Raw genomic sequence first — 24792 nt, forward strand, 5'->3', positions numbered from 1 at the left:
TTTAGTAAATTCCCACTAATTACCATAAGGGTACTCACGTTCAAGCCGAAAATTTTGAGTTATTACTTTCTTATTTTATATTCCATTAATTGTTTTTCTCATAGAAATTATTTCCCTTAGCTTTCTATATCATAAGAACATACAATCACCATCACTATAAGTACCAAAATTTCCATCACCACTGCCACCACCAATATCACCATCGTCATAATCGTCATCATTACCATCATTATCATCATCTTCATCATAATCATAATCATAATTATTTTTATCATCATTATCACTCTCCTTCTCTAATTATCACCATCAACATCACCATCATCACTACTACCACAAACACCACCACCATCATCATCGCCATCATATTCATCACTACCACCACCATCATCATCAACATTATCATCATCATGAACATTCTTCGGTAAATTGCCAATTCGTCTACTGCCATCCCGTCCACTCACCACATGGTCTACATTCATTTCGTCTAATGCCATTTCGTCCATCAACATTTCGTCTACCACCCATTTCGTCCAATCACCATTTCGTCTAATAGCCATTTAGTCTAATAGCCAGTTAGTCTATAGCCAATTCGTCTACAACCATATCGTCTACCAACCATTTCGTCTAAATCCATTTGGTCTAATGCCAAATCATCCATTAACCAGTTCGTCCACCGTTCATTTGGTCCAATAGCCATGTCGGCTAATTTCAGTTGGTCCAATATCCACATCGTCTACTTATCAACTCGTCCAATTGCCATTTCGTCTCATAGTCATTTCGTCCATCAACCATTAGGTCCAATAATCAGTTCGTCTACCAACCAAATCGTCTACTAACCATTTCGTCCAATTCCCAAATCGTCCAATAGCCATTTAGTCTAATAGCCATTCGGTCCAATAGCCATTTCGTCTAATACAAATAATTTGCGTTATCCGAGGAGGGGAGCGAAATGACTTTAATACCTTGAAATTATTGATGATATTAGTTTAAAAAAAAAACCCTAAAAACTATGATGATAACTACTATCGCAAGGGTCGATTCAGTGGGTACAGCAATTCAGGCACCCCCACTGCCCCCCTAAAACGCACACACACACATATAAAAGGGGGAACTAAGATGGGGAAAATGGAAAAGGGTCCTTTTTGTCTCACCTGCGAAGCAGAGTGAGACTATAGGCGCCGCTTTTCCGACGGCGGCGGCGACGGCGGCGGCGGCGTCAACATCAAATCTTAACCTGAGGTTAAGTTTTTGAAATGACATCATAACTTAGAAAGTATATGGACCTAGTTCATGAAACTTGGCCATAAGGTTAATCAAGTATTACTGAACATCCTATTAAAGTTTCATGTCACATGACCAAGGTCAAAGGTCATTTAGGGTCAATGAACTTAGACCATGTTGGAGGAATCAACATCGAAATCTTAACCTGAGGTTAAGTTTTTGAAATGTCATCATAACTTGGAAAATATATGGACCTAGTTCATGAAACTTGGACATAAGGTTAATCAAGTATCACTGAATATTCTGCATGAGTTTCACGTCACATGACCAAGGTCAAAGGTCATTTAGGGTCAATGAACTTTGGCCGAATTGGGGATATCTGTTGAATTCCCATCATAACTTTGAAAGTTTATGGATATGATTCATGAAACTTGGACATAATAGTAATCAAGCATCACTGAATATTTTGTGCAAGTTTCAGGTCTCATGATTAAGGTCAAAGGTCATTTAGGGTCAATGAACTTTGGCCGAATCGGGGGTATCTGTTGAATTACCATCATAACTTTGAAAGTTTATTAGTCTAGTTCATTAAACTTGGACATATGAGTAATCAAATATCACTGAACATCCTGTGCGCGTTTCAGGTCACATGACCAAGGTCAAAGGTCAATGAACTTTGGCCGAATTGGGTTTATCTGTTGAATTACCATCAAAACTATGAAAGTTTATGGATTTGATTCATGAAACTTGTACATAAGAGTAATCAAGTATCACTGAACATCCTGTGCGAGTTTCAGGTCACATGATCAAGGTCAAAGGTCATGTATGGTCAATGAACTTTGGCCATGTTGGTTTTTTTTTTGAATAACCATCATATCTCTGTAAGTTTATTGGTCTCGTTCATAAAAAGTGGACATAAAAGTAACCATGTATCACTGAACATCTTGTGCGAGTTAGAGTAGTATTCAAAGTCAGCACTGCTGCTATATTGAACCGCGTGATGCAGGTGAGACGGCCAGAGGCATTCCACTTGTATTTTAATTTGTCGCTCAATTTTTATTTAAAAAAAGAAAGGAGAATATTGTATTCCGATATCAAAATACGATAAACAGATGAAAGACAATATAGCCTTTTAAAGAAATATTATTGATCAATATACCCCCACCCCCCAAAAAAGAGCTCTTACCGATCTGTCCTATCTTCTTTCCTTGTACTATCCTCTCCCTTTTTGTTCGTTTCCCGTCGCTAGAAGCCCGCCTGCGCCTAAAATAAATGTAGGCCTAGTAGTATTGACAATAACGATGAGTATAATGTTTTTGATATACTCATGCTGTAGCAATTAATGGATATAATAATAAGAATGATAATCATCATGATACTAATAAATAATAATAATTATAATAAAATTCACAATAATACTACTACTAATAATAATTATGATGATCATATTACTAATATTAACAAAAATGATAATAATAAGGATAATCATAATAGAAATAATATACATAATTAAAAACACTTCCATAATGCAAAGTAATCAATGACGAACAACACTAGTCAACAGTGATAAAATAAATCAAGAAGTTGAAGAGAATTGGTAATTAATTAGGCCCACAATCGCGAATAGAGTCGACTCGGGTCGTAGAGGGCGCTAGTGCAGCATAGTAGACCAGTATGCGTATTAGACGAAATGAATATTAGACGAAATGGTGATTAGCCAAAATGGCAATTGGACATATTGGTTATTAGACCAAATGGCAATTAGACCAAATGATTGTTAGCCGAAATGAGTTTAGACCAAGTGATAGTAGACCAAATGCAGTTAGACCAAATGGAACATGGACGAAATGAAAGTAGACCAAGTGGTTATTAGACCATTTGCCTTTAGACCATTTGGCTATTAGACCAAATGGGAATAGACGTAATGATAGTGGACAAAGTGGTAATTGGACCAATTGGCAAAAAAATACTATTAGACCAAATGGCTATTAGACCAAATGATAATAGACGAAATGGCTATTAGACGAAATGGCTATTAGACGAAATGGTGATTGGACGAAATGGTAATTGGACCATGTGGATAGTGGACCAACTGATGGTAGACGAAATGATATTAGACCATGTGGGTAGTGGACAAAATGGCAGTGGACGAAATGGCAATAAACCCATTCTTTGGCTCTTCTAATCATCATCACCATCATCTTCCTAAAATCATAATCACAATTATCATCATTATTTTCTCCTCAAATCTCCATAATTATTATCACCATAATCATCATCACCACCACCACCACCTCCATCACCACCATCATCATCACCACCATCGCCATCATCACCACCACTACTACCACCATCACTATGGTCATCATCATCATCATCAACATCACAATCATCACTACCGCCACCACCACCATCATCATCACCATCACCATCATCATCATCATTATCATCATCATAATCATCATCAACACCATCATCATCATCGTAATCCTCCTCATCATCATCATGCTCACGATACCTGTATGTGTTTTGCTCGGTAAAGCTGTTCTACCGTTCTTCTATCATCTATAGAGAGACTGGTATGGTGGATGCCAACCCCGAAGGTTAGGGAGAGTTTCAGATTGTCATCTGTGATATCCTTGCATACATCAGCAATCTGAAGAATAACATTAATAATCAAAATTTACTATAGCCTATACTAAAGTATTAAGACACTTGATTATAATCAGGTAAGATGTTTGTAAATAAAGTTTCTTAAATATATTCGTATAATAGAATTTGTTACTTTAATGAATGTTTACGTTGTTTTTGCTAATTTAGGGCGCTGCCATTCAGGTATGAGTAGTTGCGCCTTCTTGCGTTGTTTCATTCTTTAAATAACGTTAAGGTAAACGTGATGGTTCATTGAATGTGATGGGAAAAGACAAATAAACACACATGATGAATAATTTTTGATGAACATATATGAAGCGGGAGAGAGAGAGAAAAAAGAGGGCGTAAACAAAAAAAAAGCAAAATTCCTTGATTTTGGCCACCTACGCCAAATTTAGGCTCGCTGTATTACTGCCCGATTTTTTTTAAAATCAAACTTGAAAATTCAAGGAAATATCTATGAATTTCAGGAAATTTGGGATTCAGTTTCGGGAAATTTATTTTGGAGCTGTGGAAACACTGAGATAAACACACATGATGAATAATTTTTGATGAACATATATGAAGCGAGAGAGAGAAAAAAGGAGGTGAGGGGGGGGGGGAGGAGGAAGAGGGGGGCGGGGTTCCATACACTGAATTCTGTCTACATGAGGAAAGAATATAAACTTGTTTATAAATGATCTACTATCATTCGGAACAATAAAGACAAAATATACTAAAATTTTGGCAATAATTCTCATATAAAGAAAGTTGAGATCTACCTCTTCTGGTGTCATATCATGGAGCCACATTTTTGGATCCTTTTCAGATCGAAGGAAAGCGATAAGTTCAAAGGCTGTGGCTGAAGTCTGTTTCTTTGAAGCTACAAACACAATGACAGGCTTCTTTTTGGAGGTTGCCTTGATTTCTATACATGAAAATAAATCATAACAAAGTGCTTAGTATATTATAGGAATTATCATGTTGTCGTGTATGTGCACAGGTAGGCTTATTCCCTCTCTACTCCTATGAAATAGTTTTATGAATGAATAGCTGTTTTACAGCCAATTTCAATATCATCAAGAATCAATTATGAAGAGGTATTCGCACGAAAATAGAGACGCCCGCTATCACACCCACACTCACACATTTACATATACACACCCACTTAAAAAAATGCACACCTAGTTACCAATAATGCGTAAAGCACTTCCATTTATTTGAATGCAGGATAAAGGGGCATCGCCAATCAAATTCATTGGTCACAGGCATAGGCGCCGCGGCCGGAGATCGAACCCCGGACTTTCCACGTGCAGTCAGGCGCCTTAGACCACTGGGCCACGGCACCTCCTCCCACACGAGATCACGCACTCAAACTCAAACCCACTCAAACACATACTCAACTTTCACTTGAAATAATACTCCCGGGATGATATTTTCATATCCTCATCAGGGGCGGATCCAGCTTTCGCCAATAGGGGGGGGGGGCGAAAAATATTTTCATAAAATCTTTCTCGATTGCCCGCTATAATCTGATTTTTTTTGTTGGTTTTTCAGGGGGTAGTCCTATAAAAAGACTAAAGTTTTAAGTATATGTTAGTTTTTATTGTTATAAACAAGATAAGGTATCTCATGTGGTCTTAATATATAATGCGAACGCGAAGCGCGAGCTAAAATTCTTTGATATTTTATGTCCTTAGAGCTGAAGATTCTGAGCAGTTTTCATTAAAAAAAAAAAGTATCCAAGTAAACAATGCGAGCGCGAAGCGCGAGCCGAAATCTTATTATAGTAACGTGAAACTGACTCAATTAGGACTGTTTTTAGTGATTAATAAAGAGGATACAAGTATCACCAATTAAATAATGAGCGCGAGCTCAAAAATTTTGATATTTCGACCTGAAAACTGGACAGTCTAAGCGCGTTTTTATTTAAATAAAGAACATGAAGGAGCATTTTGACAAATTTTTGAAAGAATTTCCAAAGAGGATAGGTATCTCACAAATAAAACAATGCGAGCGCGCAGCGCGAGCCTGAAAATTTTGATATAACAATTTGTGTAAATAAAATAACATAATGAAAGCTTGATGTGCGAGCTAAAACATTGTGAGCAAATTGATATAAGAACTGGATATATTAAGTGTCATTTACCCCTCTTGAATGGGATTCATTACACAGGCAATGCGAGCGCGTTAAGAGGCTACATGTAAATTACACATCATGGTTATAATACCTCTATCTTACTTTTCTCTTTGTTTTCCATAATTTCTATCAAGTTACTTAAAGAGTACACTTTTTCTGCAGGTTGTCGAAATATAGGGGGGCCGGGGCCGGCTCGGCCCCCTCCTGGATCCGCGCCTGCTCATATTGCGTTGTTGTACCTTTATAAATTTACGTATTTTCTCAGGCTCCTTTCAAGCACGATCATTTTTGTTTATATCTAACCCAATAAAATCGGAACAATGAATGTAAAAGCTTTAATCTTTAATTACCCAGATATATAGGCTTATTCATAGCAGCAGCTCGATTGTGGTAGTACTTGCCAGAGAATCCAAGAATGACTATCTGGAGAGGAACAGGTCGTTCCGTCGGCTTGAAGTTAAACGAGGAACCCTGATATGAAAAGGTGATTAGTAAAAGCAATCATTATTATAGAGTTTGAAAGACAAGCGTATAATATGCAAATATTAACTAATCATGAGGGAAATAGTAAAAATTATTCCCTCTGAATGATCTTAAGATTTAAGTCCTACTATTTCAACTAAGACTGAGGGGAAAATAGCAGGCCCATAGTCTCAAGATCATTGAGGGATAAGACCTATATTACTCTTGCAAATCTAGAATTGCCTATAGCTAATATCAAAAATTGCTAATGGACACCTACGTTCTCAAGGGTATCAGAACTAAATGACAACCCGAATTCGTTGGTCTATTTGATAAAGTTTTATACCTGTTTAACATCAAGCCATTCTGCAACATCATTGGAGTTTGCCATCGGAGTTGAAAGAGCAACAATACGAAGTTTGGATGATCTCATCTTCATACGAGTAACCATGGCTTCTAGCGATGAGCCACTGTTAGATGCTGGATAAAATAAAACATCGATTTTCAATCAAGGCATTTAAACACAACATGAAATTCGCGACCATACTTAAATAAGTGAAAATAGATTTAGTATTCATAGGTATATCATTGATCTATTTATTAGTTTACATCATTGAATTTCTGAGACGGCATTCTTAATTTAATATGACATAACTGATTAGATGTTCCTCTTATAACAATCAGTTAGTTTTTGTAACAATCATATTCAAAGGTCATAGCAAAATATACTACTATTTCAGATTTTGTCAATTTCTTCAAATAGCAATGAAAAAATATCGATATCGATGAAGATGAAGATGACGAAGAGGTTTATGATAGTGGTAGTGATGAGATGATGACGATGATGATGGTGGTGATGAGGATGATGTTGATGATGATGACGATGATAACTTGAATGATGATGATAATGGTAATAGTGATGAGAATGAATATTAAGATGTTGATGATGATAACGTGGATGATGATAACGAGGATGATGATGACGACGATGATGACGATGATAGCGAGGATAATGATAATGACAAGGTTGATGATAATTATAGTGATTAATGATAATCATGATAAAGATGACAAGGATAATAATAATGGTGATAATTTCACATACCAAGAAACTGAAGTTGATCCAGAATGAGGAGAGAGATGGATTCGATATTATGTCCTATCCGACAGACAGCATCCCACTTCTCAGGGGTTGTCAAAATAATATCTGCTCTCCTGATCGTGTTGATGTCAGAAATGAGATCACCATTCAACATGTAGATCCTACAGAAGATAATTGAATTGATTATAGTCTGTTTTTCAAGTAAAAAACCAAACCATTACCTACAACGATCATCTCATTTCTTTATATTCTCGCCACCTTCTGCATGCTATTTCACTTATATATTCTCAACATTATGATGGTCTTTATGATGATGATGATAATAATAATACTAATAATAATGCCAATGATAATAATAACCTTAATACTACTACTACTAATGATGATGATGATAATAATAATAATAATAATAATGATAATAATGATAATAAAAATAATAACAATGATCATGATGATAATAGTACTAGTAGTACTACTACTACTGCTACTACTACTACTACTACTACTACTTCTAATGATAATAATAATAATAATAGAATGGTTTTGTACAACGCATTTCACCTCACAATGGTCTCAGTGCGCGAAACCCCCCCCCCCCTTTTGTCTTCCTTCATTCCCTCTCTTTCCCTCATCATTGCCTCAATTTTAAACATTATTATCATATTATTACAATTATTATTTCCATGTTTTTTTCTTTTTCATTTGGATGGAGTTTTACAAGTGTTTATGGATTGATTTCTTAATACATGCATAATCATATATCTATTCTGAAAAACATGCACTATCAAAAGATAAGAGACTCAATTCTAAAATCTAAACTTACTTCTTCCCAAGGATATCACCAAACCGTGCTCGCCAGTCTTTGAAGCGTCGCCGTAGGAGAGGTTTAAGGGGGGCTATGTAGACAACCTACAGGTAGATTGGAATATTGGTTTACATAACTTAACTTTTGTTTATAATTACATTATTAATGTAGTATTTAATAATATATTACAACAGTCAGTAAGATGTTTAAATTTAACAGATGTGTTTATAACAATATTTTATTATTTCTTTGCACCATTGGCACTTAACTTGTGCACTCACTCATCTACTCACGTCTTGATTTCGGCAATAGTCTTCTCTTTAATATACCTAACTCTAAAATTTGTAATCTACCTTTTCTTGTACTTCTCTTAGTTTTCTTTAGTTTTATGTTTTGCTCTCTTATAAGCGCATTGGGCATTTAATCAAAATGGAAAAAGACGCTATATAAATCATTTGTATTATTATCATTATTATTATCATTATTAATTGATTTTAACAGGGCATCTCTCATGCTACGCCTCCACTAGAACCAACATAATGAAAAATGAATGACTATAATGCACATAGATGAAGATGATAATGACTGCAATAATAGTGCTGATAGAGATAACACTGTAAAAACTGTGGTGTCAAAACTGACACCAATTGGTGTTAATAGAGGACCACACCCTGAGGTGTTAAAATAAGACCCAAGAGATTGAACATAACACCAAAGAGTGTAAATGTAACAACCATAGGTGTTACACCTATAGGTGTAAAACTAACACCACCAATTTAACACCGGTGTAAAATAACTGGTGTGGTCCTCTATGTACACCGGTTAACACCACAGTTTTTGCTGTGAATGATGAAGACAACGATGATTGTGAGTGTGATACTGATGGTAATGGAGCCATGGTGGTTAGAGGGATGTCGATGATGAAGATGATGACGGTGATAATGATGACGGTAATGATGGTGGTGGTGATGATAATGATTATGATGATGGATCGACTTCTTGTACAGGGATGTTATCCACCTCAGGGTAAGTGCATACTCATGGCGTTCAAGATGTCTCACAAATTTCAAAATCTAATCAGAGTATCAAAGTCGCGACAAAAATGATAATTATTTCCCATGTTTATACTTGATTATTCATCAATTCACCTTGGTGTCGGGTTCGGCATTGAAGGCACCTAAGATGGCTAGTTCGATGGCCACAACCTTGCCCACTCCACCCGAAGCACCAATCAACACATTGCTATCTGCATTCGTGTACAGCTGGCTAAAGAGTACTCTCTGTATGTCATCCAATACCGATGGAAAATAGAGAAAGAATGTCAGTTATTCAATTCAGCATTTATTTCCAAATTCATTAAAAAGAACAAAAGCCTATAATTTATACACAAAGTAAAAATAAATAAATGTTTAACATAAAACAAAGCAAAGGTTTCAACAGAACATAACTGAAACAAATAGTGGTGATGATAAAATTATGGTTGGCACATAATTATAAAAAGAAGTTATTGTAAAACATCTCTTTGCAATAATGCAAGCTTGATGAAAACCTCCGTTGCATGTCTCCCAAGATGGTTGAAAATATAATAATGTATTGATAATCATCAAATACCTAATGTAATTAAGTTTCAAATCCTATTTGATGTATTTTTAACAATTAGATTTAAAAATTTAAACTTAAATTATCAAACAAAAGTGATGTAAAGACTTAGACATACACCCATCTGCTGGTCAACATCATATCCTTGACAGCGTCATCCTCCTATATCAGTTCCTTCATTCATTTGCTTCCTTATTTAGATTAAAATTAAAAAGCTTTTCGTTTAGGAGAATTGAAATCGAAAATATAGAACTAAAAGAAACTGTGGACTCTGAATGACGGTTGTTTCATTTTAGTGTTCTGTTCATCCATGCGTTATTACTCTGATGAGTGCATGTCGAAAAGAGACATCATGTCCGAGCTCAAGGCTATTTTCTGGTTTTGCGGTAGGGTCTACCACATTCTTATGAAAATAGAAAGCATTGTTCAGGCGCTCCGGAACACTTTCAGTTTTGGGGGGCAAAATCCCGAAGGGGGTTCAATATTTTTGACAGTGTAAGATACCGAAGCGATCGAGTGGGAGAGGCTGTGGGACCCCCCCACGGTAAGGACTTTGTGTAAAAATGAAGTATAAAAGTTGCGTTTCTAATAGCATTCAAAAATAAATTTTCTTGAGAATTAAACAGTCTTGGAGTTCTTTTTGCTCCTTCTGTTTCCTCCCTTCTGACCCAGACTGGTGTTTCTTCATGATCAGGGTCGCAGTTCCAGCAAATTACGAGCCTTATTGCAAACGAAATTGTTTCAAACCAATGTAATATAGGCCTTTTAAAGACTTTAAGATGGCAAACATGACCGTACGCAGCCGGGGGCCGCCGATCGAGAGGGCAAAATTCACAAAATTCACCAAAAGTGTGCACGAAATCCTTCAATTTTATTCTAGAAAATTTTTAAGCTCCCCCATCACAAACCCCCTCGCTCTTAAGTTTCTTCGAAAATTTAGGTCTTGCAGCCCCACCCACTCCCGGATTGTTTTTATATTTTTACAAACGTCCATGAATAACAAAAGCTGGGATGAACCAGAGAACATAGCTGCCATCTCGATCTGATTAGTAACAGGTAATGGGAAGAAGTTTTGGAATCTAAAATACATAAGTGCTATATCATATGAGCTGAAATAGTATCAGACAAAACGCCTTCCAATCATGCCAATGAAAAGGAATAGAGGAAAATACGGGGCTGTGAAAATATCTTAAGATTTTTTTTATAATAGAGCAGTACTGTAACGCTTATTTTTTTTCTTTTATATTCTTTATTTACATTTTTATTCATATCTCGGATAATATGAGTCCGGTCAAGAAGACACTTTCACAGATTTTGTTTTTTTCATGTCTAAACATTATCTCAAGTTGCTTTCGAGTGGGATTTACCATCTTCACAAATAATAAATTATAATCCTCTACACATGATTATTCTGCGTGTAATTTTCTGATGACATGTCTATATTGAGTTGAAATGACCTTGGTATTTTCTTTAGGGCACTGACTTGTTAGCACTGTATTAACTCAATTCATATTTAGTTGAAAATGAAATAATAGAAACAAGTTACTCGAGATGTTATGGTTTCTGGGCTTGACAGCTATGACATAGATTCCATATGTTGCTCGAGTAACTAGTGTTCACGCGCATTAGTGATATCGGGTCCGGTCTGAGCGCTTCTGGGCGACCGCGCGTTTGTTAGACGACACAGCCAGCATCATAGAGTTATAAACCTAATAATTGGTGGACCACTATCAATTTGCCATTCGCTTTTAGTCTGAAATGTATTCATTAAAAGGTTAAACGTTATCACACTGTAATAAGATGGAAAAGGGGCTTATCAAAGGTATGTTTCACAGAGGAACTGTTCGTCGAAAGACGCGAGGCTTACTATGATAATGTATTTGCCACGTCAGGGGCAAAAAAATTTCATTTTTGACAATGGAAATGACAATTTTCAGGCAGAAAAGTGCCTTCGTTTGCTTTTGTCCTTAAATAATTTATCCTTTTTCTACTTTCAGGGGGGCACATTGGGGTTTTGGCAAAATCTCGTTTTGCCCCCCAAAAATTTTATTTGGGGGGGGGGGCAAGTGCCCCCCCCCTGCCTCCCCCCCCGCTTCCGGCGCCTTTGGCATTGTTCTGTTGACAGATCTAAGGAAGATATCAAATTACTGGATAGCATTACCCTATTCACCATAACTATGTTTCCTTAATGTTTTGTTACCTGGAAACGGTTGAAATTGTCAAAAGGAAACATCTGCTGATGCTGAAAATTCTGGAGGTTTGTCTTGGGCAAGACCTTCGGCCCCTCTCCTGGTTTTAGTTGACGAAACACTAAACATAAGAAGAGAGAGAGCTATTAGGGATCAACTCTATTTTTTGCTTTATGGATGAAAAAATTTGCTTTATTTCCTGTTTGGTATTTCCTTCATCACATTTTTTGTTAGTTTCATAGATCTGTTGAAGTCTACGAAAATTCATCGTGAATCATCGTTATTTTTCTTAAAATCTGAAGCTTAAATTACCATTGAATTTGGAGAGTTTTTCTCTAGGAAGAACAACTGTAGTAAGGGACAAAGGCAGGTTGGTCTCTGCACCAAGCCATGAATCAGATACCACTTTTACGTTGATCTCGGCGGGAAGCCTTCCCGACGTAGAAACAGGTATGGTCATTGTAATTTCTTGCTCTTCTGTGTTGAGAACCTGTATAAGACAAGGAAAAAGTTTGTTGAAGGGGGTTAAGTAGGTGAGGGAATGAATCGAGGAATAAAGCGAACCTGAGCATGGTGTGTGATTTTTTTTATTCATAGATCTTAAAACTATACATATTATAATGTGGAGTCTTGATATTATTCAGTGCTTGCAGTCGAAGCTAACTGTTCCGTCACCGCCTTATTGCCTCATCATACATTTACGCTTAATTTAATTAAAAGCACAATTGTCCGGAGATTGTAATATTGGAGGAATAATTAACTATTTGATTGGCAGTGTATTCTGTAAATAATTTCAATTATGACCCAATTACTATCAGGGATGTCCAACATGTCCAAGGGACAGATACCCACCCCCTTTAGTGTTGCCCATGTCATGCCTTACTCCAGTGGGAGCTACACAAAGAATCGAGCAATGCTTAAGACCTTTAAGATATTTAATTCCTAGTTGCAGGTGGTTTATCGCATAATCACATCGATCTTGGGAGCGTTTCATGAAAGTACTTGTCGGACGTTTCATCCGACAAGTCCCATTTTAACCAACAGTTACTCTAGTAACCGTTGCTCTCGGCCGATCAAAATCAAGGAAAGCTGTCAAATCTGACAACTTGTCGGATAGAAATGAGGATAAAACGCTTCCCAGATAATGCCAAGGAGACGCGCCTTTAGTGACGAGGTATAACTTGGAGTTATACTTCAATCTTTTCGAAGGACCACCCAGACCTATTTCCAACCTGTTGCCTGGTGATGCTGAAGAACTCGTGATGGTACATGATGTCCGCGGATGAATTCTCAATCCAAAGCCACCAGTTGGTCGTCCCGTAGCCTTGGAGCCTGTCGTTCCACACGAAATCGGGAGTGACCTTCAAACGGATCTGGAGGACAGTTGTCGAAAGAGGCTGGACAGTAGCGTCTAGGAGTAGACGGGGGAACTCCTTAGCAGCCTGCTTGATTCGTGTTCCGATGGCAATGCGTTCCGCTTTGCTGACTTTATGTTCGAACTCATGAACTATGTCACCTACATGAAACAAAGAAATAAAACATCAGATGGGTAGTAAGGGTCAACCTCATAGAAAAAAGTAAGTGTTCCACCTTTGAACTAGAAGAAAAACAAGACGAATATATTGTTAAGATGTGCCTCGTGTAATAACAAACAGAAATATTAAGTATTCATGCATTGATTATATACGTCAAATAAACCGAATCAAAACAAATATAGATAGAATGGTCGATCAATAAACAATATCAACTATTCTTCAAGTGAAATAACATCGGAATGATTACTATCAATGCCATTCATTCTAGACTATCATAATTTACAATGCACACCTATTTGTTCGGGAGTCAAGGTTGCAAGTCGGCTATTATCGAAGGTGTCCCCTGCGACATTGAGAAGTCTATTACAATCACGCGATTGCAGCTGGCGTAGAGGATTCTTGGAAGACCACATTTGTTGATCAATGCATTTGGTCAGGGTGAGAACGTTGGACGCTAACTGAGGGCGCCCTTCGTGAAGGGCTATCTCAAATAAAGCTCGCATGATCCTGGCTGAGTTCTGAAGAAGAAATTTGTAATTGAGGTAAAATACTAGGAAATAAATCTTCCAAGAAGTTTTCTACTTCTTTTCTTCTATACTCATGATACTATTAATAATGATGGCGACGACGACTACTACTACTTCTACTACTACTACTACTACTACTACTACTACTACTACTACTACTATTACTACTACTACTACTACTACTACTACTACTACTACTTCTGTGATATGTATTTTCTTAATTAATGGTAGGTTATCTTACATGGTTTTAATGATTATTCCAATGCAATAGGCTTAGTTATATAGGTTAATTTATTCGTTCATAGTGAAATACATTCAGTCAATTTCATTACCTGCTTAATGTGCATATCATTGAAACTGACCTTTGACATTTTATCATGCATTCCTATCGATTCGACTCGATTAATATCGCCGTAAACAAAACCGTACCTGTGCGACATAGTTTGTATCCGACACTAGAGAAAAGCAATTCAAGTTTCCTCCACTGATATAAGTCTGCAAAAGAACATTGACCTTGCCAGGCGAATCCTTAACCGAGCTCACGTGGACCTCACAATCATATTGCCTATGTTGTTCAAGTTCTGCCTCTTCTTCTTTCCGAACCTAATTGTAATGAAAGAAAACAGCAACATGTCTCATGGTTTCCCATTATTTTGATGAATGATAAGTGTCGATTTTGTATACTTTATAACTGTCTGCTAAATGAACGAGAAATGATGTGCATTTGTTAGGGATGAGGCAAATAAAAAAGCACATATATTTATCTTTAGTTACACTTCAACAGTTTACTCCACAACATACCTTTACTTGTTTGAACTCCGCAGCATTTGACACCAACTTGAGTATCTCTTCACGTGTTTGGCACAACTTCAAAGAGGCATTGAAAAGCAGGATGGTGGCTTGCTTTATGTAGAAATGGCTTGCGATTCGCCCGATCTCTGTGTAGTCCAAAGCCCCATGGTCTTTGTCGTAAACTACCATCTTGGCACGGTGCAAGGCCTGTGCTGAGTCCTTTATGAGCTGTTCACGGTACCTCGTCATATCAGGGTCACCCTTATAAAAGAATAAAAATCGGAAAGAAAAGGAAAATTAGAACGATGGGAACGATTTTTCGGCCATTGGGATCAATTCCGTGTTAACAAGGCAATGAACTGAAAGAATAGTTTGACAAAATAATCAGGAAAGTGATAAGGCTATGAAATATACAAATTAAATTTCTACTATTAGTAGGCCTATCAATATGACATGGTTCCTTAAAAACGGGGCCAAATACTACATTACTATTTTAACATCTACTCTAGATAGAATTAATTATATTTTTATTTTGCACTCTCCTAGAAAACCAAACATTGCTATCATAATTAATATCAATATTGATACTAATACTTCTTTTTAATATTCCAAATATATTTATCTTTTATAAGTTGATAAAACAAAAATAATCATCATACTGATAATTATCCTGCTACTGATACTTTTACTACTTCCGCTACTACTTATTTTTTCCTTCTATTACATCTTCTAATAATGATGTTGTTGCGGCTTTTTCTATAGCAACTATACTACTACCACTACTACTACTACTACTACTACTACTTCTACTTATTTTACTACTGCTACTACTACTTCTACTGCTACTGCTACTACTATTACTACTGCCGCTACTATTACTACAACAACTACTACCATAACTATTACTTCTACTAGTACTTATACTATTACTATTACTGTTACTTCCACTACTACTGTTACTAATACTTCTTTTACTTTACTCTTATTAACCTTACAACTTCTACTTCCAATGTTGCCCAATACTACATGACTAATTTAAAACCTAATATGAATAGGACTAATTCTATTTTCATTTTACTTACGAAATCAATTGTTGCTATCATAATGAATACTGATATAATCCTATTGTTACTGCTAATATTTATACATAGGGTACTCTTCTTTTCTACTATAGCATCTTTTGTTTGCTGATAATTCTTATACTTTTCATTTTAGCATTTATATCCAGTATGACATCGCTGACAAGTGTATCATGGGTTCATAATAATATATGTGGGGAAAACGATAGTTACTAATCGTAAAAAACGTTAAATCATAAACACTTACCCTTGTCAAAAGCTTATTAGTTGCCAGCTTTCTCACATGCATGTATGTGTAACTGAGCCATCGAACTGCTTCCTTCACGTTACTCACAGTGCCAAGAACAACCTATAGAATGTGAATATAATTCATGCTAAGTGAATACTAAAGGTTTGATTATACTTTCCCCGTGCTAACTTGTTTCCCCATCTTTCAAAAAGTATCAAGGTTCCACCTTAGACGGACTAGTTAAACATCTACTCTAGATTGAATCCAAACAGATACAGGTTAAAAATAATTCTGAAAGGATTGAATGAGGAAAACCAATCATTTAGACAAAAGTCTTAATCAATGCTGAATGTTTGATTAATATTGTTTTAAGTTAGTTTGCAATGGTAATCCTGACAACCTTACTGATTACCAAAACAAGCAATTAAGGTAGTTATTCGTTCGCCTTAAGGACATTTTATTTGTAAAAACCTCTGCATTGAGATTGTCCTCCAGACGCTTGATGAACTGACTCTCTATCGGTGTTTGATCCATCATGAGCTCCAGATAGTGGACAAGTTTGTCATGAGTAGTGATGATGTACCCCTCTCCAAACGTATCGTATTGAGGGCGCCCTGCCCTGCCAAAGATCTGCAGGACATCCAGGATGCCGATATCCTCAAACTTAGACTTATCAGGGTTGTAGAATTGCGTGCCCTGGAAATGATTGAACATATTTTAATAGACTTAAAGTAGGACTCACTTTGCTCTGTGATGAGGATTCATTACTCCTTAAACCAATAGGCCCATCGACCGATCTTACGAAACTAAATTGGATATCATTCCTGACAAGGAGCTGAATGGGCAAAATTACGGAGTTAATGGAAGATGTTGATAACATCTGACTGGTGACCCTCCACTGGGAGTTAAATCGTAACCGATGATAATTTTTGGCAATTCACCTACTACAAGAAAGCGTCACCATTCGTTTATTAAGATATGCGTAACTAACGAAAAGCTTCATGGATCGAACCCTGGCCAATTTAGTTTTCTTTAAAGGACAGAAAAATTAAGGTCTTCCTGCTCGCTCGTAATACTGACACCCTCACTTGCCACGGATCTGCCGCTGCGCATACCTTGATAATGACTGCATGGGCTGGAAGGTTGACTCCCCATGCAAGGGTAGATGTACAGCAGAGAACCTTGATAAGCCCTGCAGCAAAGTAGCGTTCAACCAAGTTCCTGTCCTGCCTAAGCATGCCGGCATGGTGGATGGAAAACCCCGAATCGAACAGATCCTTCAACTGCCTGTTACGGGATTTCTGCACCTGAAGTTAAAATCAAACAATTCTTATTTCCATTATGAGGGCTTACATCTTTATGTTACTATACAGTGGTGCTATAAAGTTAGTGAATCCCACCGGAAAACAAACACAATTATCGAAAAGTATTGAAGTTCTGCCATCTTTTGATATTTAATTGTGAAGTCAGGTGAGATTCAATAAAGTTTCTTTCTCAGGGGTCGCCATTCAACACTCGACAAAAAGGAGTGCATTCTCTGGTGGGGTTCACTAACTTTTTGGCATCACTGTATATGCTAATCATAAATATTGGTTTTTAAAGTAGCAATCTTCCTCGAGGCCATGATTACCAAAGTACAAACTCGATAACAACCAAATAAAGGTATAGACGATAAAACAGAAGGAGATGGGTGGGGTTGTTGCTTAGTTTTGGTGACACCGGAGATGGTTAGGGTCAAGATACAGTTGGTCACTCTCAGATCGAATTCATTTACGTCATAAAATTGTGATTTTCACGAATCCGTATACATCGTACCTCTTCGCGAGCAGCATTAAACTCCTCGTTCTCTTCAGCTTTGAACATATCGGTGTCATTGTGGAGTCTTGCTCTGTCCAGAAGGTCATTGGCGGATTTCACCGTAGCGTTCCTAGCAAACACGAACACCATAACCTGTAGACCAATAAGAGTAGAGAAAATATATCAGGGTTGTTTCCTAAACATGATAAAGCTTTTCGCAAGTTACACAATCATGACGTTACAAACGACTGAAACATGTTATTTTGTTAGAGATTTCCTCTGGTATTTCAACAGCGATGTCTTTGTCTTATGGGTTATGCCGTTCCGATATTCGTAAAGAGAGGCCCTTTTCATGGAGGAACTCGCAGGGGGGTTTGTTGACAAAAATGCTTTTAGCAAATCACATGGGAGCTTGCAACTGCTTAATAAAACATTCTCCGGATGTCAGGTTAATTATATGGTGGCAGCGGTGGGATATCATTACAAGGTGTTCTTATGTTTCCACATCCGGGGCCGTGATGTATAGGGTCGGTGTGGGTGAGAGAGTGGGTATATATCGCAGTGGTAGGTGTTTGGAATGTTGTATACAAATAAATGGCAATGCAGGTAACTTACCATGTTATTTTACTTTAATATCTATGTTAAGATTCATTTGAAACAAGAGCTTAACTTTTTAGCTATCACTGTTATTTATTAATAATTCGTTATGGCTTGTAGATAAGATCTAATATGAATAGTGTAAACATGTTATGAAAATGCATAGTGTACATCTATAACACGAGAGTTATTTGTTTTAAATACATGATCAGACTCTCATCATTTTGAATGATATTCCACATATTTCAGTTTTACCTGATGACCCTTATCAACAAGGTCACGAACTTTCTCATAGCAGACGCCGTCCATTCTTTTGCGTTGTTCGGTAAACCCGCCGCGATCAGGTTTCGCCACACCTATGTACGTCTGTTGAAGGGGCACTGGTCTGAATCGGCCATCAAAGTAGAACAATCCGGTCTTGAGATTGACGTGGAGAAACTTAGCAACGTCTTTGTAGTTGGGTAAGGTTGCAGACAGCCCAACTATCCGGATGTTGTTCTGGTAGGATTCCACCTGGAAACATACATCAGTACATTGAATCTCTCAATGTTTTATTAAACCTCATCATGGTTTAAGGATCTGGTATTCACCCCTTGAGTTCCTGGTCATCAACCATAATTATATCAATAAAATGTCATTAAAAGTATAAAGATGTTACCTCCACCTAGAACAATATTTAACAATCTACTACAACTGAAACCGAGTCGGAAGATCTTACTATTAAAATGTGGCTTCTAGCAGGACTATTGCTTGAAAGTAGATATTGTGGAAGTATGCATAGGCCTATGTAGGTAATATTTCATTTGATTATATTTTTTTGTATGTCAAAGCTTGTTACATAAATCTTTGGGAGCGTTTCAATAAGAAACCTAATTGTCGTATGTTTCATCCGACGGTTACCAGAAAAACAGTCAGACACCTTTGCTTCTAAGCTAATCAAAATGAAGTAAAGATGTCAGATCCGAAAAATATTGATGAAATGCTCTCGAGGATCCCCCTGCATTCTCTCAAACGCCAGGAGGTAATTAGAAATGACAAGTGAATGACACCCACAATGAAAATTGTGGGTGCGTCTTGGTCTAGTTGTTCTGACTCTCGCCTTTGAAACAGAGGGTCGTTGGTTCGAATCCCAGCCATGGCATGTTTTCCTTCAGCGAGAAATATATCCACACTGTGCTGCACTCAACCCAGGTGAGGTGAATGGGTACCCGGCAGGAGTAATTCCTGGCATGCACTGAGCGCCGGGGATGGTAGCTCAAGCTAAAGCCGGGGAAATAATAGTAGTGCTTTGTATCATCAGGCAAAAAGCGCTTTATAAATCCAGCTATATAGTATTATTATTAAGGGAAGCCGGCATACCTCTTTAAAAAAAATGTCCGGACAGGTTGCGAAAGGAATGCCGATTACTAATATTGCAATTGTCTCTTGGCCCTAGAGGACGCCTGGGGAATGTGTCACCAACATTGTGTCATCCTCTAACTCGTCATCTACAGATCTGACAGTTTCCCTTTATTGTGATCGGCTTAGAGGCAGTAGTGTTTAATATTGTACGGTAACTTTAGAAAGAAACAGATTTTGCCAGATAAACCATCCGACAATTTCTTTACCTAAATACTGTCCAGGCCTTGAGTGTTTGCGCCGTTTCATTTAATGTTCACAACATCGACATACTTTCCCTGTATTGCAAAAATTGCTTTAAGCCCTTGGTTCCCAGTCATTACCTGCCGAAGTGTTCTTGCGACGAGACTTTCGATGACGGCACCGCGATCCTCATGGAGGAGGTGGACCTCATCGATGATGAGGAGTTTAACGAGCTGGGTCAGGGCCACATCCCCGACACTCTTTCTGGTCACCACATCCCACTTCTCGGGGGTCGTCACCAACATCTAAAGACAATTAGATACAATCATACATGTTACATAGAAGTACCATCTACATCATCTTCCACCACTGGTAGTTTCTAAATGATCAGGATAGTTCATGGCTATAGTTATTGCCTGGCGGTTTCCCCAAAGAACGTAGACAACTTCTATGCTATATTTACAGTACAAACCAAATGTATATTTTGACCCAAAGAAGGTTCAGTGAGCCCCAAAGTTGCTTTCATCCCTCAGTAATATATATATATATGTAGTCTATAGTGGCTACTAACAGACATGACTGAGGAACTTGACACGAGTATTGGTTTATAAAGTCAATGCTCAGGACGTCCGTTTCGCAGACTGTTAGTAAAAATTACGATGAATTTTCACTTGTCCAATCAATCTAACAATAGTTATTTGCCACACTTACATGGGTATCCATCATTTCCTTCTTGGTGAGCTGCATATCCCCTGTAAGTTCCCGTACTGAGAGACCTAGGGGTTTTAGACGAGACCCAAAAGTGCGCGTCATCTCCGCGGCAAGGGCCTTCATGGGAGCTATGTAGACGACCTATGTGAGGAAAAATTGCAACAATTTATTATATTTTCAGGGGTACGTTCACGTTCTAAAGTTTGATGTTGGTTGGCTTGTATTTCTCTCAATAGCAATTATGATACAAAAATTGAAATTGTGTTTTTGAATAAAATGTCACGGAACGTGAAGATAGTGCACTGCTAGCAAACCAAGGTGATTACTTTTACATGTTTGTGTCTCAATAATGGGCTTCATGGTAGTGAGTGAAAATGATCTCTGACACATGGAGCAATCATACATCAGGGATGTTTAAAATCATTGAAAGGGCTGCGTTTCGCACTTCGCCAATCATATAAAAAAATCAGATGCTCAAAAACATTTGCCAGTAAAAGTTAAAAAAAACAAACATTTTCTGCTGTTTGGTATTGAAAGATCTAGGTCTATCCAGGTTTTACACAGCGTTTGGCCTACAAACTCCGGTTGTCATTCCACTGGATGATAATGAATTATTAATGATCTCTCACCTTAAATTCATTGTGCTTGACGGCACCTCGTGCATCCAGATGCTTCCGAGCTTCATGGAGGATAGTCAACATGGCAATGTTCGTTTTTCCAGCACCAGTAGGGGCACATATGAGAAGGTTCTCACTCTTGTTGTATGCCGTGTCAAAGACCACCGATTGGATTCGATTCAGAGTCTTCATTCCTTTGAAAGCTAGTTGCCCAACCTTGGAGCAAAATATATATTAAAAAAAAACAGTGGCGAATGAATATAATGTAAATTGAAATGTTTCATAAAAGACCATGCCTTGTTAGTACGAAACTATTGTTGAAGACAGTCTCGATGGCTTTAGAAACTGATTCATTACAGCGTACAACCATAAGAATTAAGAGCCATTCCGGAGAAAACTCCTTTCTTATCTGCCACCAAAGTTACAAATTTGAAAATGGAGGACTTTCCAGAAGTGGCTATTATGGAATCGAATTCAAATATTTGTATCGAATTCGGCGATCTGAGTTTAATTCTATTCGTTAGAAAGCGAACGATTTAATAAGAATCAAAGAACACCAAAATAACCTTTCGAAGGCGAAGAATTCAAACTGCATCTCATTTTATTCTTGGAAAGCCAACGAGACTCACCTGGTCAAGGCTGGATATCTTCACTGGTTTATCATCACGCATGGGAGCATTGTCACTTGGAGGAATGGTAACTTCTTCGGACTGTGTTTTATTCACGTGTGTGCTGCCTCTTGGTAATTTCACCTAGATGTAGCAAAAATACATGTCAACAATAATAGTTACATGATGATGACGATGTCGAAGAGTGATATTATATATAGTAAACAAAATCTTGAATAATAATTATACAATATCATACAATATCTATAATCATTACCATCATCTTCATCATCATCATCACATCATCGTCTCATCATCATCATCTTCATCATCATCACCATCACCCTCACCATCAGTAGCAGCTCCAACAGCAGCAGCAGCACCACCACCATTATTATTATGTAATCCTTTTTTAGGTTCATGTTCAAACTATGGCAAATCTACAATCATAAATAGTAATATATAGTGCGCCATTGAATACATGGAATAGGCAACTAGATAACTCGCCATCTCATTAAAAAATGATATATATTATTATTATTCATTACCAAGGATCCTGCCACAAATTTAGTGGTAAAGCAACCATCGGCGAATTCATCATAGACATAGTCATCTGAGCCGTCATCGGGCAAGGCGTCCCCATAGTCATCCAGTTGGAAAGCATCGCTGAAATATGATAATGATGGTCTTTTTAATATTTATACATAAACTAATCTAAATTGATAGAAACAAGTCATTTTTTACGAAACACCTCATTTTTACCGGAGACTAGTCAAAAATTGATCAACTACTCCAGTACGCGCGTTTCCGTTTTACACCCTGGCGAAGGCATTTTCCGGAAAAGTAGCCAAAAAGCGACTAGTGAAGAGTCTACGTCTACGTTTGTTTACATTATCAGCTGGGCGCGCGATCCAAAGTCGAAGTTATCCGCAGAACATGCCGTACTCGGCAGCTGAGCTTATACTTTCCAGGTTCAATACGAATGTTTGCCTTGATCATTTGCCTTGCCGATTTGCTGATGTCTGTCTTTCTCTCTATCTGTCTACATATCTATCTCTCAAATTCTATCTCTATCTATCTATGTAACTGCAGTATCTATATTTCTAATAATCTTCTCTGTCTCTCTCATTCTTTATGTAACATAATATCTATCTCAAATTCTCTATCTCTCTCTATCTATCCATCCATCTGTCTGTCTTTCTCTATTTCTCTCTCTCTACCTACCTATGTAACTACAGAATCTATCTGTTAATTTGTCGCTCTTCTCTCTCATTCTTGATCTATAGTGACATCTATCTATCTCTCAAATTATCTATCTCTCTATCCATCTCTCTATCCATCTGTCTGTCTTTCTCTATTTCTCTCTATTTTTTAACTAGAGTATCTATCTATCTGTCAATTTGTTAATAATCTTTGTCTCTCTCCATCTTTATCTATCTAACATCTATCTATCTCTATCTATCCATCTGTCTGTCTTTCTCTATTTCTCTCTATCTATATATCTATGTATCTATCTATCTGTTAATTTGTCTATTTTCTCTGTCTCTCTCATTCTTTATCTTTCTATCTATCTAACATCTGTCTCTCAAATTCTCTATCTCTCTCCTTCTCTAGCACCTGTCTGTCTTTTTTCTCTCTTTCTCTTTGTCCGTCCATATTTCTATCTATAACATCTCTCTCTCTCTCTCCCTCTATCCTTCTCTCTTTCTTTCTCTCTCTCCCCCTCTCCTTCTATATATCGACCTCTCTGTCTCTCACCCTCTCTCTATTTATCTATCTATCCATCCATCTCTCCCTCTTTCTCTCTCTTTCTATCTATCTATCCACCTCTCTCTCCCTCTCTCTCTCTCTATCTATATCTGTCTATATCTATTTATCAGTCTTCTATATCTATCTTTCGGCAGCTTCTAAGTGTATCAATCCATCAAACTTCAATTTGTCTTTCCATTATAAGTATCTGTTTATTTTGATTTTGTCTGTCATTCTATTCATTTAGTTAATAATTTATTTTTAGAAAAAAAAATATAAACAACGCGACTGCAAAAGCATGTTCGGATTTCACTCCTGAATGCCGCTCTCTCTGTACATGAAGTGCCGAGGAACTCTGTGCTCTGATCAGTAACTGTGCAAATTGCATGCGGTGGTGGACCATAGGCTCGCCTGTGTCAGTGGTCGCAAGCTGCATGCAACCAGCGACGTGTGTAGACTCTTCACTAGTCGCTTTTTGGCTACTTTTCCGGAAAATGCCTTCGCCAGGGTGTAAAACGGAAACGCGCCTCCAGTACGTGTCGTACAAATTTTCAACGACCAAGAAAAAAAAGAGGAAGAAGAAACGAAAGAGAGAACGATTACATATATTATTCGCTATATATTATGTCAAAATCTATCAAAAAGTTTTTTTTTTTTGTAATATAAATATCGAAAAATTTGCTCTCGCGTTTCGCATGCTCGCAACTTAAAAAAAATAATTGCCCGATGCGCCATATTTGGGCCCCTCAAACTTTTTGGCCCATCACGCCACTGGACCAATCAATATTACCATATCGCCTAAAGTTAACCCGTCGAAATTC

The 24792-nt window shown here is 37.4% G+C and overlaps 1 protein-coding gene across 1 annotated transcript in view; it reads right to left on the bottom strand.

The window, feature by feature from the left end:
- LOC121412887 (activating signal cointegrator 1 complex subunit 3-like) overlaps positions 1-24792 on the bottom strand; it is a 47789-nt gene that overhangs the window by 16574 nt on the left and 6423 nt on the right. Inside the window, exons 3-25 of the mRNA XM_041605649.1 lie at positions 22771-22888; positions 22244-22366; positions 21627-21830; positions 20998-21138; positions 20427-20591; positions 18961-19218; positions 18127-18261; positions 17427-17618; positions 16783-17007; positions 16330-16431; positions 15013-15264; positions 14641-14814; positions 13977-14202; positions 13382-13665; positions 12462-12639; positions 12161-12270; positions 9510-9641; positions 8380-8465; positions 7560-7717; positions 6801-6934; positions 6343-6463; positions 4635-4780; positions 3740-3877 (exon numbers count right to left, since the gene is read on the bottom strand). Coding sequence (XP_041461583.1) covers positions 3740-3877; positions 4635-4780; positions 6343-6463; positions 6801-6934; positions 7560-7717; positions 8380-8465; positions 9510-9641; positions 12161-12270; positions 12462-12639; positions 13382-13665; positions 13977-14202; positions 14641-14814; positions 15013-15264; positions 16330-16431; positions 16783-17007; positions 17427-17618; positions 18127-18261; positions 18961-19218; positions 20427-20591; positions 20998-21138; positions 21627-21830; positions 22244-22366; positions 22771-22888 — 3802 coding nt within the window. The remainder of the gene's footprint in view (positions 1-3739; positions 3878-4634; positions 4781-6342; positions 6464-6800; positions 6935-7559; positions 7718-8379; positions 8466-9509; positions 9642-12160; positions 12271-12461; positions 12640-13381; positions 13666-13976; positions 14203-14640; positions 14815-15012; positions 15265-16329; positions 16432-16782; positions 17008-17426; positions 17619-18126; positions 18262-18960; positions 19219-20426; positions 20592-20997; positions 21139-21626; positions 21831-22243; positions 22367-22770; positions 22889-24792) is intronic.

Source organism: Lytechinus variegatus, chromosome 4 (assembly GCF_018143015.1).
Source record: "Lytechinus variegatus isolate NC3 chromosome 4, Lvar_3.0, whole genome shotgun sequence".
NCBI classification, from domain to species: domain Eukaryota; kingdom Metazoa; phylum Echinodermata; class Echinoidea; order Temnopleuroida; family Toxopneustidae; genus Lytechinus; species Lytechinus variegatus.